The sequence below is a fragment of the Dysidea avara genome, chromosome 4 (genome assembly GCF_963678975.1).
Source record: "Dysidea avara chromosome 4, odDysAvar1.4, whole genome shotgun sequence".
NCBI lineage: Eukaryota > Metazoa > Porifera > Demospongiae > Dictyoceratida > Dysideidae > Dysidea > Dysidea avara.
In genome coordinates, this window is record NC_089275.1 from 2,585,247 (window position 1) to 2,604,707 (window position 19,461).

The following is a 19,461-nucleotide window of genomic DNA, read 5'->3' on the forward strand; positions in this document are numbered from 1 at the left end:
TTTTTGGTTCTATGTTTCCTAAACTTTGTCCTCTTCTACCGAAGTATATTTGTAACAAAAATATGGAAGAGATATTTGTTCAAATGAGTTATTGAATTCTCTAAAATTGTGACTGGATTTTGGAAAACGATCCAAATCGCACATTAGAAGTTCCGAGATAAACGGTTTTAAAGAATTGAAGCCAGCATAACTCTCCAAGGATAGCAAGCACGCGTATGAAATTTACACAAAAGATGCATCAATCTGTTACCTTTCAAGCCACTTCCAGTACTTGTAGCTGCTTGTACAGTTTCCCGCCAAATAAGATAGAAAATCTGAGCAGTTGGACGAGCGAAGTAGTATCACGAGTGCTCACAAAGGGGTGGAGGCTGGGGGGTGGCTGGGAGGGCAAAAGTTAGACCTCAAAATGGAGGCAGACCACGATTGGAGTCCAGACACGAGATTACAGGGCTGTGCTGGCTCCTTAGTGGCTGATATGTAGCAAAATCAACAGAGAACACGTCTGGCCAACATTGTAAGGCTGTCCACCAGTGAACCACTGACCCTTGCCAAGCCAGGTCCTTCACAAGGCCTGAAACCGCCATTTGAGCACTCCACACCACCCAGAAAAGACGTGTGTAAAAACCAGCCTCGTGTAGTTTGAGTAGTGCTGAGGGTCAAAACTTGTAGTACGATAGTGTAGCTATCCACTGGTGGTGTTAGTTTGATTTTGCCTGATGTGCGATTTGGATCGGTTCTGTAAAATCTGGTCACAATTAGTTTTTTAATGAAAAACAGTAATCTCCTTTTGAAACCATAGTAACCACAACCAAAGATCTGTTTCCATACTTTTAAAGATAGTAACTACTACAAGAATTTTGGAGAGTTTTACAATTAGCATTGTAGCACAGGGTGCTATATAATTTTTTTTTTGGGAGGGGGGGAGAGTACATGTAGGCCTGCGTCAAAATCAGTTAATATGCCAGCATGATAAAAAGCATAATAGGCTGGAGTGCTACAGTATGCCAGCATAATGCTGGAATATTAGGTGGATATGGAGCTTACGCTCATTGTAAAAGCTCCTTAGATCGATACTCTCTAATAGAACAGTCATGTACAATGAAATACTCTAATAGAGCATTCACTAGTTAAATGTTCCAAGATAATTTAGAAATGTTGCTAATTTAGGAGCATAAGGCAAGCACAATGAGAACACTGTACTGAAGAGTAGGGACTCGCCTATTATGCTCATAATTTTACCTATTATGCTATGCTGCACTGCTAAAAAATTCACCTATTATGCTTAAATTAATGCTCAATATTTACCTATTATGCTCGATTATGCTCAATGTTCATGCCTTAGTTCATATGCTTTGCTACTAGTTTAACACTGTATAGAAAGAAAAAAATGATCATGAGTGGCTGGAACACAAATAATAAATTCTTGCTGCATGCCTGCATGTAAGAGACAAGATCGATATACTCTAATAGAACAGTCAGTTTGATGATTGTTCTATTAGAGTTACTGACTGCTCTATTAGAGTATATCGATCTTATTGTCATTTTTCCAGCAAGAGTTTACACTATCGTACAAATATTTAACCTATTATGCTGGCATTATGCTCAATGCTTTTAGGTATCTATTATATATGCTCAAAATTATGCCAGCATAATCGGCGGGTCCCTTACTGAAGAGCATAATAAGTGAAAAGTTTGAGAAATTCCTGCAAGCATTAAATTGGGAAAAATTTTGAGCATATTTGACTCAGGCCTAACCACATGCCCCTTGTGCCCCCCTGGATCCACTTTTGGACCAACTACATAGTTGAAGAGATGACCAGTGAAGTTGGCTTAAAAGTGATGGCACACTAGAATATGTGACCGGGCCTGCGATAATAGGGCATGTGGGCACATGATTTTTGTCTACTTTTTCACACTTTCATCACTCATAACGTTTTGTACCATTATGCTATGGTGTTGCAATTTTCAGCACTTAGTAAGCATTTCATTGGCATAATGATGCAAGTCACAGAATGGAAATATACTTTTCCAGTAATGAGATATGGCCAGTAGAGTGATGGGGTGTAGTTTGTGCCCACATGCCCTGTTTTCGCAGGCCCGGTCACATATTTAGAAAATTAACAAATCCATTTCAACTTTATGGATGTGACTCTGTGTACATGGAGACCAAATGACAGAAGCATATTCAACAATTGCACGCACTCAATGTTAGCTATTTTATATCTTGCGAACAATGACAGAGGTTCCATTGAAGAAATGCTAACACTGAATCAATAATTCTATAAATAATGATCAGACCATGATAAATTATAAGATATGGTTAGGCCGAGCCCAGATAGGCCCAGATATTGTTTGGCCACATGATGGTGTGAACAAACAAAATTTGAAAATACTAATAAATAATAGCAATAGCTAATATGTAATGCTGTGCAGTGTGACCAGTGTATGTAGTAATGTAAAAGTTTTGACAAGAATACTAGCTAACAAAACTACGGTGTCCAGCAATAATTATAAATTCTTAGTTCTTTCATTCTTCTTCTTCTACAACAACAACACATTACTATGAGAACACAGTATACGTTCACTAACCATCTGATGCACCAGATTCATGACCTGAACTTTTATCAGAGTGAGCGTCTGGATCAGATTCTACAGTGTGATTGATAAAAGTTTTGTTATGAATTATATTTAATAATTATTTCCCTTTTTACTTCATGTCAGTACTAATACATGACTTACCATAGTCAGGAATTGGTTTACCACGACTCTTTGGTTCATTTTTGTATTCCTCCAACTGTCGTTCCATCCACTGCTTTATGTACTACAACAATACACACAGTATCAGTGATGTGTACAGGAACATGAAGATGATGTAATCATGTACCACTAAATGATCACCTTAGTCATATTAGTTGTGTCCACTTTGACCTCCTCTACATAATAATGTACAACACTTTTTCGACAATTCCATACTGCCTCTAGTAGTGGTGTCCTGTTTGCCTGTAGTACAGTAGTAGAGAATATCATTGTATTATACTGTGATGGTGTGTGCTCACTTTGTTGACAATGTTCAGGTCAGCATTTGCATTTGTCAACATTTTGACCACTTCAAGGAAACCTTTTTGAGAAGCAAAATGAAGAGCTGTCTCTCCTTTCTAAAAAACAAGTGGTACGGTGTAATTTAGTACAATGATTTATCATGCTAACTATTCTAATTATTGCAATGTACATATGCTAAGACATTGCGCTTAAAAATTCAACATTACTATTGTAAACTACCTGTGTTGTACATACTGTTATTTGTAGGACACATTACTCATTTGTGTAGGATATAAGGTCATTTATTCAAACATTTTATCCTCATACAGACTCCAGACTAATTACGTTTTTGATCAGACTTTACTGTAGATTACTCACAACTACAGTTATTCTAGTGTACATTTAATTCATACGTCATCTTGTCAGTGATCAGTAGTTACATCCAGCTATTGAATACTTCTGTAATAACCTTGCATTATACAGTGGAAGGGTGCTTTAGCAGCTGTTGCTTTATTTATCATACACTTAAGCTACATTCTCTTTAGTACTTATTTTGTAGCTGTAGTTGTGACACACAAAAGTTGTAGGAAAATTTGATGTAAGTAATTTTACAGTTTTATTATCACATGTAGAATTTTCTGAGCTAGTCATATACATACTAGCTAACACAAACACGCATAAAATCCCAGACTTTAATACAGTCTAACCATATTGATAGCATTCACATCTGCATGTGATTTGATAAGCAATTCAACCAGTTGAGCACTGCCATTCTGAGCAGCAAAATGAAGGGGAGTCCACTGGATCTATATGTATAAGAAATGGAGTTGTACATGTCTACTGTTAGTGATTTGATACACTCACTTTATTAATAGAGTTCACATATATTCCATGCTTGAGTAAAATATCTGCTATCTGGGTATGGCCATATTCAACTGCAACATGTAGAAGAGTTGACAAAATCTGTGGTTGTTGAAGGCTAATCATATCATTCTTCATATTAATATCTACCTTGTCTGTGACATTGACATTTGCACCAGATTTGATCAACAGCTCCACTTGCTGAACATGACCATTTTGAACAGCAATAAACAGAGGAGTTTGTCCACTCTAAATAGTGGGGCAAGCAGTTATATGCACTACAATATTCCTTGACTTACGTTATTGACAGTGTTGACATTTGCTCCTAATGCAATCAGTTTCTCTAACATCAAAATGTGACCAGTTTGAGCAGCAAGATGTACAGAAGTTGATCCATTACTCTATACACAGTGAAATGTGACTGAAACAGTAATGAATATGTTGGCTCACTTTGACAGTGGTATTCACATCTACTCCAAGCCTAACCAGAGTTTCTAATACAGCAACATGACCATTTAGAGTAGCAAGATGCAAAGGAGTCAGCATGTTCTAAAATATATTTACAACAAGTGTAGCCTGGTGAGTGTCAAACTATCAGTTGATTTACTTTATCCAAATGATTCACATTTGCTCCCAATCTAATCAAAGTTTCCACTATCATACTTTGACCACTTTGAGCTGCAATATGTATAGGTGTCCAATCATTCTGTATTAAACCAATACAACATTTTGTGATAAACTGGTAAGCACTATTTATTAAAATTGCATCAGTAAGTATCACAACTAACCTGTCCAGTACTGTTGACATATGCTCCCAATCTAATCAATGTTTCTACAACTGCAAGGTGGCCATTTTGTACAGCAAGGTGTAGAGGAGTGTATTTGTCCTAAAATGAGGTGGTACATTCTAACATCTATATTATACATTAATTTTAAAGCTGAAAAGCTATCTGTCTGTCTGTCTGTGTGACCATCTTAAATTCCTTTGGCATTCAACGGTTATTTCACCTACCATTGCATGACATATCAGGGTGGATTTCGTGTCAAAAAGCTCATTCTCATGCAAACCACAAGTAAACACCTTAAGCATGTCTTTATAAACAAGCTTTAAAGACACTCTAAACACAATTTACATTAATTTTAGTCATGTGGTAAAGCACGTAACTTGAAACTGTTAGGGTGCAAGACCAAATCACAGTAGTATTTGCTGTTGTTTTTCTTCTTAACCGAGCATTTTAGTTAGCTTTTTCCTTTTGTTCATATAACTTTTTATGTTGTACCAATTCTCTCACTTGGTACATGTTTCAACATTGTTTTTAGTACTTTTGTTCTTACCACATTATTAATCTTGATAACAGTTAATAGTAGTTAACTTTACTATATGAAGGTAATGTCAGTAGGTTATAATAGCCAGTGGTTACAGCAGTGGTAGCTTTTATGAAGGTGATGACAATAGGTATATATATGCTGTAGGTAGTAAAGGAGGGAGTGTAGTATTGTTAACATACAAAACTCAGCCTTCACCATAGACAGGTACTGCATGATGCTACATCCTACATATTTATTTCCTTTTTGCTGTTGGTAAGTTAAATGTCATGTAGAACCTGATATGTACTATATTACATGTATGGCCTACATGACAGGTACTATACTAACACCAAATAATGTAGTTTGCACCTAGGTATGCACAATAGTACAATATTACAATTGTCTTTGCTTATGTAGCTACACACAGCTTTGATGTTGAAAATTACCTCAGTGTATTTGCATGTTAAAAAAACAAACAAAAAACATCCATATACATGCAACATAATTTTTTATGTACATGAATTTTAATGCTTGGTTTCCATTACATTATGTGGAGATGGTCCTGTACATAGTGCTTAGTGCATAACAAATCATTAAGTATGATAGTATTTAATAATTAGAGATTGGTAAGAAATCATATGGCTTTGTCACTTTAAAAAAACAGTCTTGTGATAAGTTTTCCCACAAAATCACTTGGAATACATTAGTACTGCTGTAATGATGCTGTACTTTGGTTATAAACAAAATAAAAAGTTGAATGTTTTGATGTACAGTGAGTTTTAAAAATTTCAAAATTCACCTGGATTCATATGCCTACCTGCCTGCCTGCTATAAGACCCAGTTGCACTAGGTGTATGGCTCCAGAAATTTAAGACAGCCAAGGTAATGACAGCAGATTCACAAATCTGTTGTTCCGATTACGTTCTGTCAACTGCACCATGCTGTTTGCTTTCATCATTCATTTACTTCTTCATTCTTCTCAAAGGATAATTAATAGTTGTGGCACATGCCATCATTTTTAAAAGCCTTAAATTTATGGTGGGTTATGAATGTCTATTACAGTAGTTTTGGCTGCTCTATTAGAATATAAATCTGACTGCTCTACTTTTGCAAAATCAATTTTAGTTTCCTATTATACTGTAAATGTACTACCCTGCCCTGTTTTAAATTTATTGTGTATAGTTGTGCTGTCAAACCATGATAGGTAGGAGTTTTGGCTGCAAGCCTATTAACAAGTTGAAATTTCAAAAGGAGTTTCTGGAACCTCCTAAATATGCCCCTGCTAGTAGTAGTATAATATAGTAATTGAAAGTACTAACATACAAATGAGATCATAACTATTACCTTTCCAACGCTGTTGACTCTTGCCCCTGATTTGATCAATGTTTCAATAACTGCAAGGTGTCCTTCTTTAACAGCATAATGTAAAGGAGCATACATGTCCTGAGAAATGACATGGTACACCATTACATGACTATATATGTATACACAAAAAACAGCCAAACTGTGAAAAAACAGTGCAGCCTTAGGTGAAAAAACTTGTGAAATCAAATGTAGCAGCCAAGAAATGGCTGCAATGATGCTAATGCTAGCAATGCACACAGCCATTATTAGCATTAACATCATGAAATGGCTGCCACTTTGATTTTTTGACTTTTTCACACAGGATTTTCAAGGCCGCATCATTTTTTCACAGCTTGGCTATTTTTGTGTGGATTTCACTTCTTTTTGTACTTTATAAGGCCTACAAACCAACCTAACTTTGGGGTTTATTTCAATTTTGTGACCAAATTTTGGAAATCATCCTTATTTTCATGCTTGAAACAATTAAAATATTTGAAACTAGCATGGTGCTATTATTAGCAGAACACACTTTTCTAAATTTTTCTTGTAATTTATGGTATCTATGGTTTATTCTACCATTAAATGGGTAGGAAATAAACTTATAATGCTGTGTTTCAGGACTACAGTAAATATTTAACTAATGTGTCAAATGCACCCATAAGGGTGATTTTCCAAAATTCAGTTTTACTTAATTTCTTTTTTCTATACAGATACAATGATGATATTGACGGCAGATTTATAAATGTATTGTAGTGCTTGCTTTACTTCATTAATTTATTTTGGTAATATTATTGCAATATTCTAATTGAATGCACAATTTGGAAGACTTTCAATAGAACATACAAAGAATGTTCTAGAACAATCTAGAGCTTCCATTGGTAGAGTTTTACTTTATATTTAATATTCGATCATGTGATTTTACACTTGTTCAATTTTTGCTTTATAACTTAGTAATTTTTCAAACCATCAAAAGGCACTGCTATGATGATCAGCCTATGTACACACCAATTTTCAAGTTATTCCCCTACTTGATTTATCCTGTAGTCATGACAGAAGTTTGATCTTTTCTATGTAAAAAATGCTCATAACTCCTTGGATATACATCAGATTTACAGCAAATTTGGTAAATCAATTCACCTTTATAATATGCTCTTCTTTTGTGCTAAAGATTGAACCAATCAAATTACACATTTGCATTTTATAGCAATTTTTCAAAGCATACAATAGTAAACTGAAGTCCCCATAACACCTGTACAGCTTAAGTAAAAGAAAAAGTAAGAGATTCAATCAAAACTTTGAGTAACCATATCTCACAAATGGCTGGTGCAAATTTGCTGTGTGTCTTGATAATATACATCATTACAAATAATGTATAATAGATACAACTCTGTAGCTATCCAATTCGCGATTGCTTGATTTGCTTACATGACTTGTCAGTAAATTTTAATTTTTAGCTGCCAAAGGGTTTGATTTGAATAGTAACTTTGAATTGAGAGTAAGTTAGTTTTGTTTAGAATGCATAGCATTCAATCCTCAAACCCGCAGCTGTTTTACAAAATTCTAGCACTGAAAATGCATAATCCAGTAAACTGGATCACATGCATGCCTTGTAAACTAAATTCCATAACACAAAAACTGCTAAAGCTATCTAAAATGACAAACACCATTAATTTTTACTATTAAATTGTTGTTTATTGGCCCCATACGTACTTCGCTGCATTCATCCAACCCAGAGCGAATTCCCACTTCATTTTGAAAGAGCAAAAGAACTATCCCTCAGTCTACCTTCTTCACATAATTATGTACAAAAGGCCATAACTCAGCTGTATTTTGTCATGTAGACTTAATTGTATTGGTGTTACGTTGCTCCTCACTCACATGATGGCAATTCATTTGATATAATGTGACCATATTTTGGAAAACCATACATTTGGGTACATTGGTAAAATTTCTGTTTTATAGCTACAATGAAGCAGTGAGTGGTTATCTACCTTGTGTGAAAATTTGCTGTGATACAATGAAGCATTCCAAAGATATGGTTGATTTACTGTCTAATACAAAACTAAATAATTTTTCAATATCAGTTTATAGTACTGTATAGTGTGATCAGGTGGGACAAATGATGACAAACCACTTTGTTGACATAGATTTCCATTACTATATACAATCTATAATGGATACAAAGGATCCCAGATTGTTTAATCATGTGTTCTTAGTGCTTTTCTTCAGTTAAATTACATGTATTATGGTCTAAAGAGAAAAAAATATTTGATTTTATACATGAATAAATCACCCAATTTGTAAGTTAATTGTCCCTCACGTAATGTGAAACTGCTGCATAGTCTGATATACAGTATTTGAGTATATCTCCTAGATAAAAGAAGCTATGCATGTGAAACGTCACAGCAAAAAGGCTTAATAGTTGCTTCATTAGAATGTACAAAAAATTAATTTTAAATCTTTGAGCTTTTAACTGAGTTTCCCCACAAATTTTGCTTGTGCCCAAATGTATGGTTTTCCAAAATATGGTCACATATAGATATCAAGTGATTAAGTCAATGTTGGATGAGCACAATGACGATACGAAGGTGAAAGGATGCAAAATGATTCAGTGTGTCATCGTGGGTGAGTTCCTTGTTGTATATTGAAAGTTTATACACAGTTAGCTTACTCTTCTTTGCCAATTAATTAAATCTGTTTTTAAAGCAACTGGATGGACACTTCATGAGATATGCCTGTTTGTAATCACCCATGTAAATTGGCAAAAGTATTGCTTGTTTTCAATTCATTTTTATCAAATCCAGTTTTCTGGATTATGCAGGTTTAAGGGTTAAAACTACAAAGTTTGCAATACTGTGCAAGTACTACACTATCATTTAGCTCAATGATATTTTAATCAATGTACTCTGTAATACTTTACACACACTCATCATTTGGCCATACTTCCTTAAATATGCAATCAATCCTTCCCACATAGACATCACCATGTGATCTGTACCAATTCATTCTCCAGTTGGTTAACAACAAGGGAAGATTTTGCAATTATAAACAAACTAATTTTGTTGCTAAGAACATGACTGTTATTTGTTGTTTTTCCACCTTAACAGGCTATATGGTATATTGTGCACTCTGATTGTAAAATACAGTGTATATTGTCACTAAATATGTAGTCTCCTAGTTGACATTTGATCTAGTAGTGATATGTGACCCACTAAGCTAAAACCTGTTGTTTTTGTGCATTCCTTGAATTCCATTTTATTGCTTCTCTGTTATCTATATAGTGTGGACAGCCAAAGTTTCAGCCTTTTGTAATGAATAGTCTTGGAGTTATAGCACTAGACAGTTGGAACAGAAATAAATTCAGCAATGACATGGCAAATAAATTACATGTGCATCATAAATAATGACTGAAACAAGCTACAAATACTTTAGTCTGTTCATCATGAACTCACAAATTGATTAAGGTATAGTGTTTTCCTTCTATGTATATTTCTACAACATAGTAAATAACTGTCCATAACTCACGTGTCGTATGCTGCAAAAACACAAAAAAATTCTTGTTCCCTGCAAATCTGATGGTGTATAGGTTTCATTGATTTGAGCTTTGTTTCAGTACAATTAAAATATACTTAAACTTTAAAGTAACCTAGTCTACTTTAACGAGTAAACAGGAATTTTCAACTAGAGTAGGGTCAATAGCACATTGGTAAAAAGTACTGAAAAGTACTGAAACAAGCTGGAGTAGTACATGCACGATATTAAATCACAATAAAACAATAAGAAGTGCTATATCTCTTCTGTGCATTTTTATTATGGTATCTTGAGCACAGTAGGGATATAACACTTCTAATTGTTTTACTGTGATTTAATATCGTGCACTACTCCAGCTTGTTTCAGTACTTCTATTGATGTGCTATGGTTCCTACTCTAGTTGAAAACTCCAAATTTTTCTGTGTACTTGTTTGTTACCTTTTTTTTGTAAACATCATTATTATGATTGTGGAACCCACTCATGCTGCATCTGAAATGGTGCCATGCGCCCCAGATATATCAATTATCATCTGAAAAGTGAAGTATCCATTATGCTTCTCAACCCGTTACACAGCATTTCAGATCCAGAAGTGTTCAAAAAATACCTTTGCAATACATACATACCAAAAGAAATGGTGCTGCGCACCCCAGTTATATCAATTTCATATGAAAAGTGAAGTATCCATTATGCTTTGTTGTCGGCTGTGTTCAACCTGTTACACAGCAGTATGAATTGAGAACTGTTTGAAAAGCACCTCTGCAATCAAAACAGCTACTATGAAAAACATGGACGATTTCTGGTCCGTTACGTAGGGAAGCCATCATGTGTTATCACCAAAATTGACACTTTTTGCTGTCAGCAAAGATGAATGGGACAAAAGGAGGACACTGGTAAGTCCATGAAGAATGCACTGTACATACTGCAGTATGCCAAAGGCACTTCTCCGGCCAAAGTGACGTCAAACAGTGAAAAAATTAAGCCCGTAGCTTTAGCCATTATTGAGCTACGCTTGTCTGAAGACATTAGTCAGTCAGTCAGTCAGTCAGGCAGTCAATCAGTAGAAAATTCCATTAATAAATTATTTTAAAGATTCTGTAGCAACTTGTTGAAAGCATTTTGATCAATCTGAAAGTTTGTTTGGGCTTAGTTTTACCTAATCAATACTGCATCGTCGTCAGGGAAAATTGAGGCTGATTTTTTGGTGATGTTATTTTGTGGACCAGTCCTACTCCTTTGTGGTCCCTACTATACAGTACTATCGTAACGTATGATACATTTTTATAGCAAAATAGAATTCTGTGAAAATGGCCAGCTTTTGTTCAGTGGGCTACATAATTATGACCATTGTATTTTCATTTAATCAATGATATGAAATGTTGGTAACTAATTGTAATTGAGCTCAGCACATGTAACTATACTATTTGTGGAAACAATAATAATGGCCATAATCTCTTACCATATCAACAGCATTAACAACTGCTCTTAATCTGACAAGTGTCTCCACTACTTTAACATGATCTTCACAAGTAGCAAAATGTAATGGAGTCTGTTGATCCTACAATATTACACAAGATATACATGCACGTATGACATCATTGAAATGGATGTACAGAAAACATGTATAAGTCCCAAGCATATAGCTAATGTACTTCATCACTTAGTTAATAAGGTCCAATCTTTCCATACTTTCTTGTCTCCATTTGATGGTGACTAATTAATGATACTTTAGAATACAATAAGTTTGATACTGAAATTTGATTGGCTGAAAACGTGGTCTCTAAATCTCGTAGAGCCACGGTCATGTCCAATAGAGACCACGCTCTGAGGCGATACGAAACACGATAATTACGCACCTGTAACATTGGCAACGCATGGGCGTTTAAATGGCTAGTAACAGCCGTACTGAATTAGAGAGAGGTGTAATGGGCTTGTTTATACTAATCAACACTACATTACTTGCTTACAAGCAGCTGTCGGGGCACAACAACAGCAACAATGAGTTGTAGTCCAGTCGTTGAGTCCAGTACTTCGATACATAGCACGCGCCTGTAACATTGGCAACGCATGGGCGTTTAAACGGGTAGCAACAGCCACGCTGAGGTCCCGCCATGTAGGGAGGTGTAGAGGGCTTGTTTCTAGTAATTAGCCATACATTTCCCATTTACAAGCAGCTGTCAACTCAAGGTACAATAACGAGTTGTAGTCTAAATAAGTTAGACGTCAAGAACCACTAGGTTCTACGGGATTTAGAAAACCCTCAGGCCCTTAGTAGCGCCCTCGCTGCTAAATCCCGTAGAATCCTGGTTCTTGACGTCTAACTATTATTTAGTGTGTGAATGAGCAATAGAGTCAGGAAAAATGGAGTTGGTTGACAGCTATTTAACAAAATATTCAGGGCAAATGAGGACACACAATAATGATACAATCTTCTGCATATTTTAATAAAACACTTATAAGAGTTCTATAAATCTTAAAGCTGGGCTAATAAAATTGAACAGCACATACAACAAACAATGTCCAACTGCTAGCTTGACCTACAATATCATACAGAGTAATATCTAATGTCAAAGCATAATAATCTAAACCAAAACAGCCAAGCTGTAAAGAAAGAGTGCGGCCCCCAAAAAGGCAAGGATGAAAAAAGATGTAAAATCCAAGGTGGCAGCCAAGAAATGGCTGTGATGGTAGGTTAATGGCAAAAATTTTAATTACGACAATTCAGGTGAATTTGTGTTGCCTCCTCCACTAGGATTCCAGCACCAAATTCACCTGAATTGTTGTAATTAAAATTTTTACCATTAACCTACCATCACAGCCATTTCTTGGCCGCCACCTTGGATTTCACATCTTTTTTCATCCTGGCCTTTTTGGGGGCCGCACTCTTTTTTACAGCTTGGCTGTTTTGGTTAAGATATCACTTCTTTTTGTATTGCAAGCCACAAAGCCAGCCATTAACTGGCTTTGGTGCTTCTTCTAACTTGTTTTTTTTCTTTTTTGCAGGAATATTGGAACAAAGGAAGAAATGTTGTTAACAGTTTTTTGTCTGATTAAAAATATTTGTGTATTTAACAATGAAAGATGATTTTGTTTCCAACACATATTTCTACAGTGTGATTTGTTTGTAGCTGATCTCTATAAGGTAACTTGTATCCAGCTGATATCTCTACAGGGTGACTTGTTTGTAGCTGATCTCTCTACAGGGTGATTTGTTTGTAGCTGAATTCTCTACATGATGGTTTCTTTGTAGCTGAACTCTCTACAAGGTAACTTTCTCTAGCTGATCTCTCTACAGGGTGACTCGTTTGTAGCTGAACTGTCAACTTGATGGTTTCTTTGTAGTTGAATTCTCTACAAGGTAACTTCTTCTAGCTGATCTTTCTACAGGGTGACTTGTTTGAAGCTGAACTCTCTACATGATGGTTTCTTTGTAGCTGAACTCTCTATAAGGTAACTTCTTCTGGCTGATCTTTCTACAGGGCGATTTATTTGCAGCTGAATTCTCTACAGGGTGGTTTGTTTGCAGCTGAACTCTCTACATGGTGGTTCTTTATAGCTGAACTCTCTGTAAGGTGACTTCTTATAGCTGAACTATCTACACAGTGATCTTTTCATAGCTGAACTCTCTACAGGGTGATTTGTTTGTAGCTGAACTCTCTACAAGATGATTTGTTCTAGCTGAACTCTCTACAAGATGATTTGTTCTAGCTGATCTCTCTATAGGGTAATTTGTTTGTAGCTGAACTCTCTACAGGATTGTTTCTTTGTAGCTGATCCCTCTACAGGGTGACTTGTTTATAGCTGAACTCTCTACAAGGTGATTTGTTTGCAGCTAAACTCTCTACAGAGTGGTTTTTTATAGCTGAACTCTACAAGGTGACTTCTTCTAGCTGATCTCTCTACAGAGCAATTTGTTTGTAGCTGAATTCTCTACAGGATGATTTGTTTGCAGCTGGACTCTCTACATGATGGTTTCGTTGCAGCTAAACTCCTTGCAGGGTGATGTGATTGTGGCTGAACTCTCTAAAGGGTGATTTGTTTGTAGCTGAACTCTCTACTGGATGGTTTCTTTGTAGCTGAACTCTCTGTAAGGTGATTTCTTCTAGCTGATCTCTATACAATGTAACTCCTTGTAGCTGATCTCTCTACAAGGTGATTTCTTCTAGCTGATCTCTCTAAAGGGTGATCTGTTCATAGCTGAACTATCTGCAGTGTGATTTGTTTGTAGTTAAACTCTCTACAAGGTGATCCTTCTAGCTGATCTCTATACAGGATGACTGGAACTCTCTACAGGGTGATATATTTGAAGCTGAAATCTCTACATGGTAGTTTCTTTGTAACTGACTTGTCTATAAGGTGATGTCTTGTAGCTGATCTCTCTACTAGATGACTTGTTTCTAGCTGATCTCTCTATAGAGTTATAACATGTTTGTATAGCTGAACTCTTTACAGAGTGGCTTTTTTGATTGATTACTGAACTTTCCAGGTACACGGTGACTTGTTTGTACTACGGAGTGACTTATTTTTAGCTGAACTTTCTACAGAGTGACTTACTTGTAGCTGAACATTGTATAAAGTAACTTGTTTGTAGATGATCTAGATGAACTCTATACTGGATAGCTTTTTTGTAGCTGAACCCTCTACGCAGTGACTTGTTTGTAGCTGAATTCTCTACAGAGTGACTTGTTGTAGCTGAACTCTCTACAGGGTGACTTGCTTGTAGTTGAATTGTCTATAAGATTAACTTTTTGTAGCTGAACTCCATACAGAATAACTTGCAATGTAATATAATTCTATAATCGAGTAAGTTATAAACGTAGCTGAATGCTCTATTAGGGTGACTGTTCTATTAGAGTATCTCGATCTCCCATATGCTACACGTAGTTGGCTTTGGAATCATAACTCAGTGGTTTGTACTCCGATTCTTCTGTACTACTGCAAGGACTTTCTATGATAATTATTCCAGCTGCACACCAATTTTCAGCTCATTACTCTAAGCGGTTTGCCTGGTAGACGTGAAAACTAATAGTTTTTTATTTATAAAAATCGATCGCGTAATTGTGACACAGGTTGGGTTTTGTGTCATATCTCGATGGCCTTTAACTGGATTCCACAAAACGGCACTCCTACAATAGTTCAATAGTTACTCCATCTACATAGCAATTTTCAGCTCATTCCTTTAAGCGGGTTACCCTGTGGGCGTGACAGACTTTCGACCTTATTTTACGCAAATAATCGGTCATAACTCCGTGAATGTTTATCGGGTTCCTACCAAACGTTGTACTAAGATTCGCCTTAATGAGCCCTTTAAGTGGCCCAAATTTCAGCCCGATTGGAGCACGAATTCGCGTTGTATGGCGGATTTTGCAAAGTGTGCAAAAAGAAGTTATAAAAGAAAAAAACGAAGAAAAAAACCTCAAAGTGTGGCCGCTAGTATCTCGGAAATGGCTGAAGCGATTTTCTTCAAATTTGAAATGTGGACTCCCCTAGCTAGCGGCACTTCTGTCGCAACTTTGGTTTGAATCGGATAAGGAATCACGGAGCTACAATGGTGTGAAAATCGTGTTACTTTCTTTCTGTAAATATACTCACGGTGTGGCGCGCCGGCTTCTTGGGCTGCACGACACACTACCGTGTGTCTTGATAATAAGAATATTTGCTAAATTTTATTTGTCTTTTTCCAAATATTGATAGTAGATAATTTTCATTTTCCAATTGCACGGATAAATACAAGTACACAGAAAAGTTTGGAATTTTCAACTAGTGTAGGGACCATAACAAATTGATAAAAGTACTGAAACAAACTGAAGTAGTGCATGATATTCAATCACAGTAAAACAATAAGAAGTGTTATATCCCTACTGTGCATTTCCATTATCGTATCTTGAGCACAGTAGGGATATAACACTTCTTATTGTTTTACTGTGATTTAATATCGTGCACTACTCCAGCTTGTTTCAGTACTTTTTATTGATATGTTATGGTCTCTACTCTAGCTGAAAATTCCAAATTTTTCTGTGTACTTGTTCGTTAACTGTTTTGTAAATAAATTATTATGACTGATGAACCTATGCATACCGCATCTGAAATAGCACCTCGTACCCCAATTATCATCTGAAAAGTGAAGTAATCATTATGCTTCATTGTCAACCCGTTACACAGCATTTCAAATCAAGAACTGTTTGAAAAGCACCTCTACAATCCAAGAAAGACATGGTGCAGTGCGCCCCAGTTATATCTGAAAAGTGAAGTACCCATTATGCTTTGTTGTCGGCTATGTTCAACTCATTACACAGCAGAACAAATCAAGAACTGTTTGAAAAGCACCTCTGCTATGAAAATAACCACTATGACAAATACGGACGATTTCCGTTACGAAGGGAAACCATCATGTGCTATTGCCAAATTGACACTTTTTGCTGTCAGCAAAGATGAATGAGACCACTATGACAAATACGGACGATTTCCGTTACGAAGGGAAACCATCATGTGCTATTGCCAAATTGACACTTTTTGCTGTCAGCAAAGATGAATGAGACACAAAGGAAGGCACTGGTAAGTCCATGAGGAATGCATTGTACGTACTGCAGTATGCTAAAAGTCATCTGTTGGGCAGAAGCGATGCCAAACAGTGAAAAATCAAGTCCGTAGCCTTAACCGTTTTGAGTTACGCTTGTCTGAAGGCATCAGTCACTTACTCAGTTAATCAGTAGAAAATTCCGTTAAATAAATTATTTTTAAAATTCTGTAACAACTTGTTGAAAGCACTTCAGGTCGATCTGAAAGTTTTTTGGGTTTAGTTTTACCTAACCAATACTTGGGAAATTGAGGCTGTTTTTCGGGTGATGTCATTTTGTGGGCCATACCTGCTTCTTTGTGGTTCCTACTATGCACTAAAATCGTAGTGTATGATTATAGTTATGAACCACTTTCAAGAGTGGTAATGATATTGTTTTCCAAAGGCATTAATATGTTCTATTTAGTAATCAAACATTATATTATTCAGACATTTTAATCCATATTCATTTGAAATTAATACCAATTATTTGTTTGTGGATATATATACTCAAGAGTACCTAATAGAAGATACTCTTGATAGACTTTATATTGCTGAGTGTTGTGAGGGTTGTTTGACTTTACAAGGTGGTACAGTATTTAAATAATTAAACCACACCTGATATGTGTCTGATTTTAACACAGTTAGCTCACAAAAGAACAATCAGACTATTCATTTGAAATCTAAAGAATATTTGAATATAAAATGACTATTAGTTTGAGCTATAGTTCTAACCACTATGTGTATATAATAATTTTACAGTTACTCTGTTTGAGTTACTGAGTGTTCTATTAGAGTGAGCTATTTCAGACATTATCACCAGCAATATTACAAAAGGATCAAGGACCATGCTTGATACTTTAGGCACCTTATTAACTGTGCCAGAATAATAGGTGACCAGATCTGAATCCCACATTTTAGGACATTTTTCACATTCCTTTACCTAGATAGCCAGAGGAATGGTTTAGCAACGTTTCAGCTCTAGAAGCCAAGAACATTAAGATGTGAAATTACAGTGCCACAAAGTGACAGCAGAAAAATCGATTTGTACTGTGACAATAAGGAAATAAACTACAGGTGCTTAATCAAATGATCATAAAATTAATTATGAATGCAGCGCTTTACCAAAATTCCTAAGTATAAACATTGTAAAAAATGGCTGTAATCCTCTAACAGGCTGTTTAACATAAATTAGACCATAATTGTATACTCAATCAATCTTAAATCAACAATACGAAACACTAGTAATGTAATATGAAGTCAGCTATGCCACTATACTGTTTGCAGAACTAGTTTATGGTCCATAATAACTCCACTGATTATTCTATAATATTACACATGACATGTGATATTATTTTTATTGGTATATATACATGAATCATTGCCTATCAGTTTCATTGCACACACTAACTCACTTTGGAAACAGCACTAACATCTGCTCCTGATCTGACAAGTGCCTCCACTACTTTATCATGGCCATAAAGAACAGCATAGAACAGTGGAGTCAGTTGATCCTATGTACAGTATTACGATATGATATGGATATAAAATTATGCAAAGGTGTATATAGTCAGAACATCAGACAAATCTAATACTGTATAGTAGTTATATTTATCACCATGAGTTGTTTTGCTTATTAATTATCAAATTAGAAGCTTCACTTAGCAGCTGCCTCAAACACGTAGGTCCCAAACTTGACATAGTGTGCTTCACAACTTAGTTAATAATGTATGTATATAATTTCTTGTCTCAATTTGATGGTGACTATAATTAAAGATAATTCAGTGTACGAATGAGCGATGGAGTCAGAAAATATGACGACAATTTAATTAAATATTGAGCACAAATGAATTAAGACACATGTGCACAGTAATAATGCAGCCATCTACAGCATGTAGTTTTATAAAAGTGTTACAAAAAGTTCCCACCCTAGATACATACTGCTGGACTGCAAAAATTAATTAGTACAAAATAAACAATGTCCAGTTTATGATATAATGCCTGTTGGTTTGACCTACAGTATCATATCTAAGGCCACACAAAGTTAATTATATGTTTCTCAGATGCAAAAATTGACCAGGTGACCAGGCTTTTTTTTTTTTAATTTTTTTTTACAAATGATTAATGCATACATAGCTACCAACTGCACTGTAATGTTTAGTATTAATGATGTAAAAAGTTTAAATTTCAGGAATCACAAAATAAGGTACAAGCTGATAAACTCTATGAAAAAATAAACTGAGGATATAGCAGCAAACACGCCCATTTACAATCGATCGATCGCGTCATGCTAAGGAAGCATCTTGGAAAGCCTAACCAGAAAAAAAAACGCTTTGAACCACAAATAACGTACAGAGCTATCTTCTTAACTGTTTTATAGCCTTTCTATCGTATTATTTTACACAAACTTCTTAGAGAAAGCCTCGAGGATGCCCTGCATTTTAATTCGCGTAAGAGAGAGGGCAACGCCCCCCTCTTTCCTCGAAGGAGACGCTATCTCTGGAAGCTTATGAGGCCTTCACCGTTGTTTTTAAAGGTGGTAAATATCTATAAAACAGAAAGGGAAAACCGCTTAAGAAGAGTCGCCTAGGTGCAGACACACGTTTTTACAAAAAACAAATTCAGTAAACAGGCGCGCGCACACAGCCGGCTGGGAGCGCGACTGGTTTAAAAATGACCCAAACGGGGACCAGAAACATATAATTGACTTTGTGTGGCCTAATGTGTATCATGTAGCTACATTTCCACTACTGAAAAGAACATTATCTTGTTAACATTTATTGAAAGTATTAGCTCATTATGCTTTAACCCTCTCACCGCCACA

The 19,461-nt window shown here is 35.8% G+C and overlaps 2 protein-coding genes across 2 annotated transcripts in view; both read right to left on the minus strand.

Annotated features, from left to right (window-relative positions):
* The window catches only part of LOC136253260 (leucine-rich repeat serine/threonine-protein kinase 1-like), a 172,045-nt gene that overhangs the window by 32,833 nt on the left and 119,751 nt on the right, over positions 1-19,461 (minus strand). The window lies entirely within an intron of this gene.
* The window catches only part of LOC136252787 (serine/threonine-protein phosphatase 6 regulatory ankyrin repeat subunit B-like), a 40,622-nt gene continuing 23,529 nt past the window's right edge, over positions 2,369-19,461 (minus strand). The window contains exons 2-16 of the mRNA XM_066045354.1: positions 18,053-18,151; positions 11,541-11,639; positions 6,553-6,651; positions 4,689-4,787; positions 4,508-4,606; positions 4,351-4,449; positions 4,200-4,301; positions 4,051-4,149; positions 3,904-4,002; positions 3,747-3,845; positions 3,057-3,155; positions 2,899-3,000; positions 2,740-2,821; positions 2,590-2,649; positions 2,369-2,541 (exon numbers count right to left, since the gene is read on the minus strand). Coding sequence (XP_065901426.1) covers positions 2,528-2,541; positions 2,590-2,649; positions 2,740-2,821; positions 2,899-3,000; positions 3,057-3,155; positions 3,747-3,845; positions 3,904-4,002; positions 4,051-4,149; positions 4,200-4,301; positions 4,351-4,449; positions 4,508-4,606; positions 4,689-4,787; positions 6,553-6,651; positions 11,541-11,639; positions 18,053-18,151 — 1,350 coding nt within the window. The 3' untranslated portion in view covers positions 2,369-2,527. The remainder of the gene's footprint in view (positions 2,542-2,589; positions 2,650-2,739; positions 2,822-2,898; positions 3,001-3,056; positions 3,156-3,746; positions 3,846-3,903; positions 4,003-4,050; positions 4,150-4,199; positions 4,302-4,350; positions 4,450-4,507; positions 4,607-4,688; positions 4,788-6,552; positions 6,652-11,540; positions 11,640-18,052; positions 18,152-19,461) is intronic.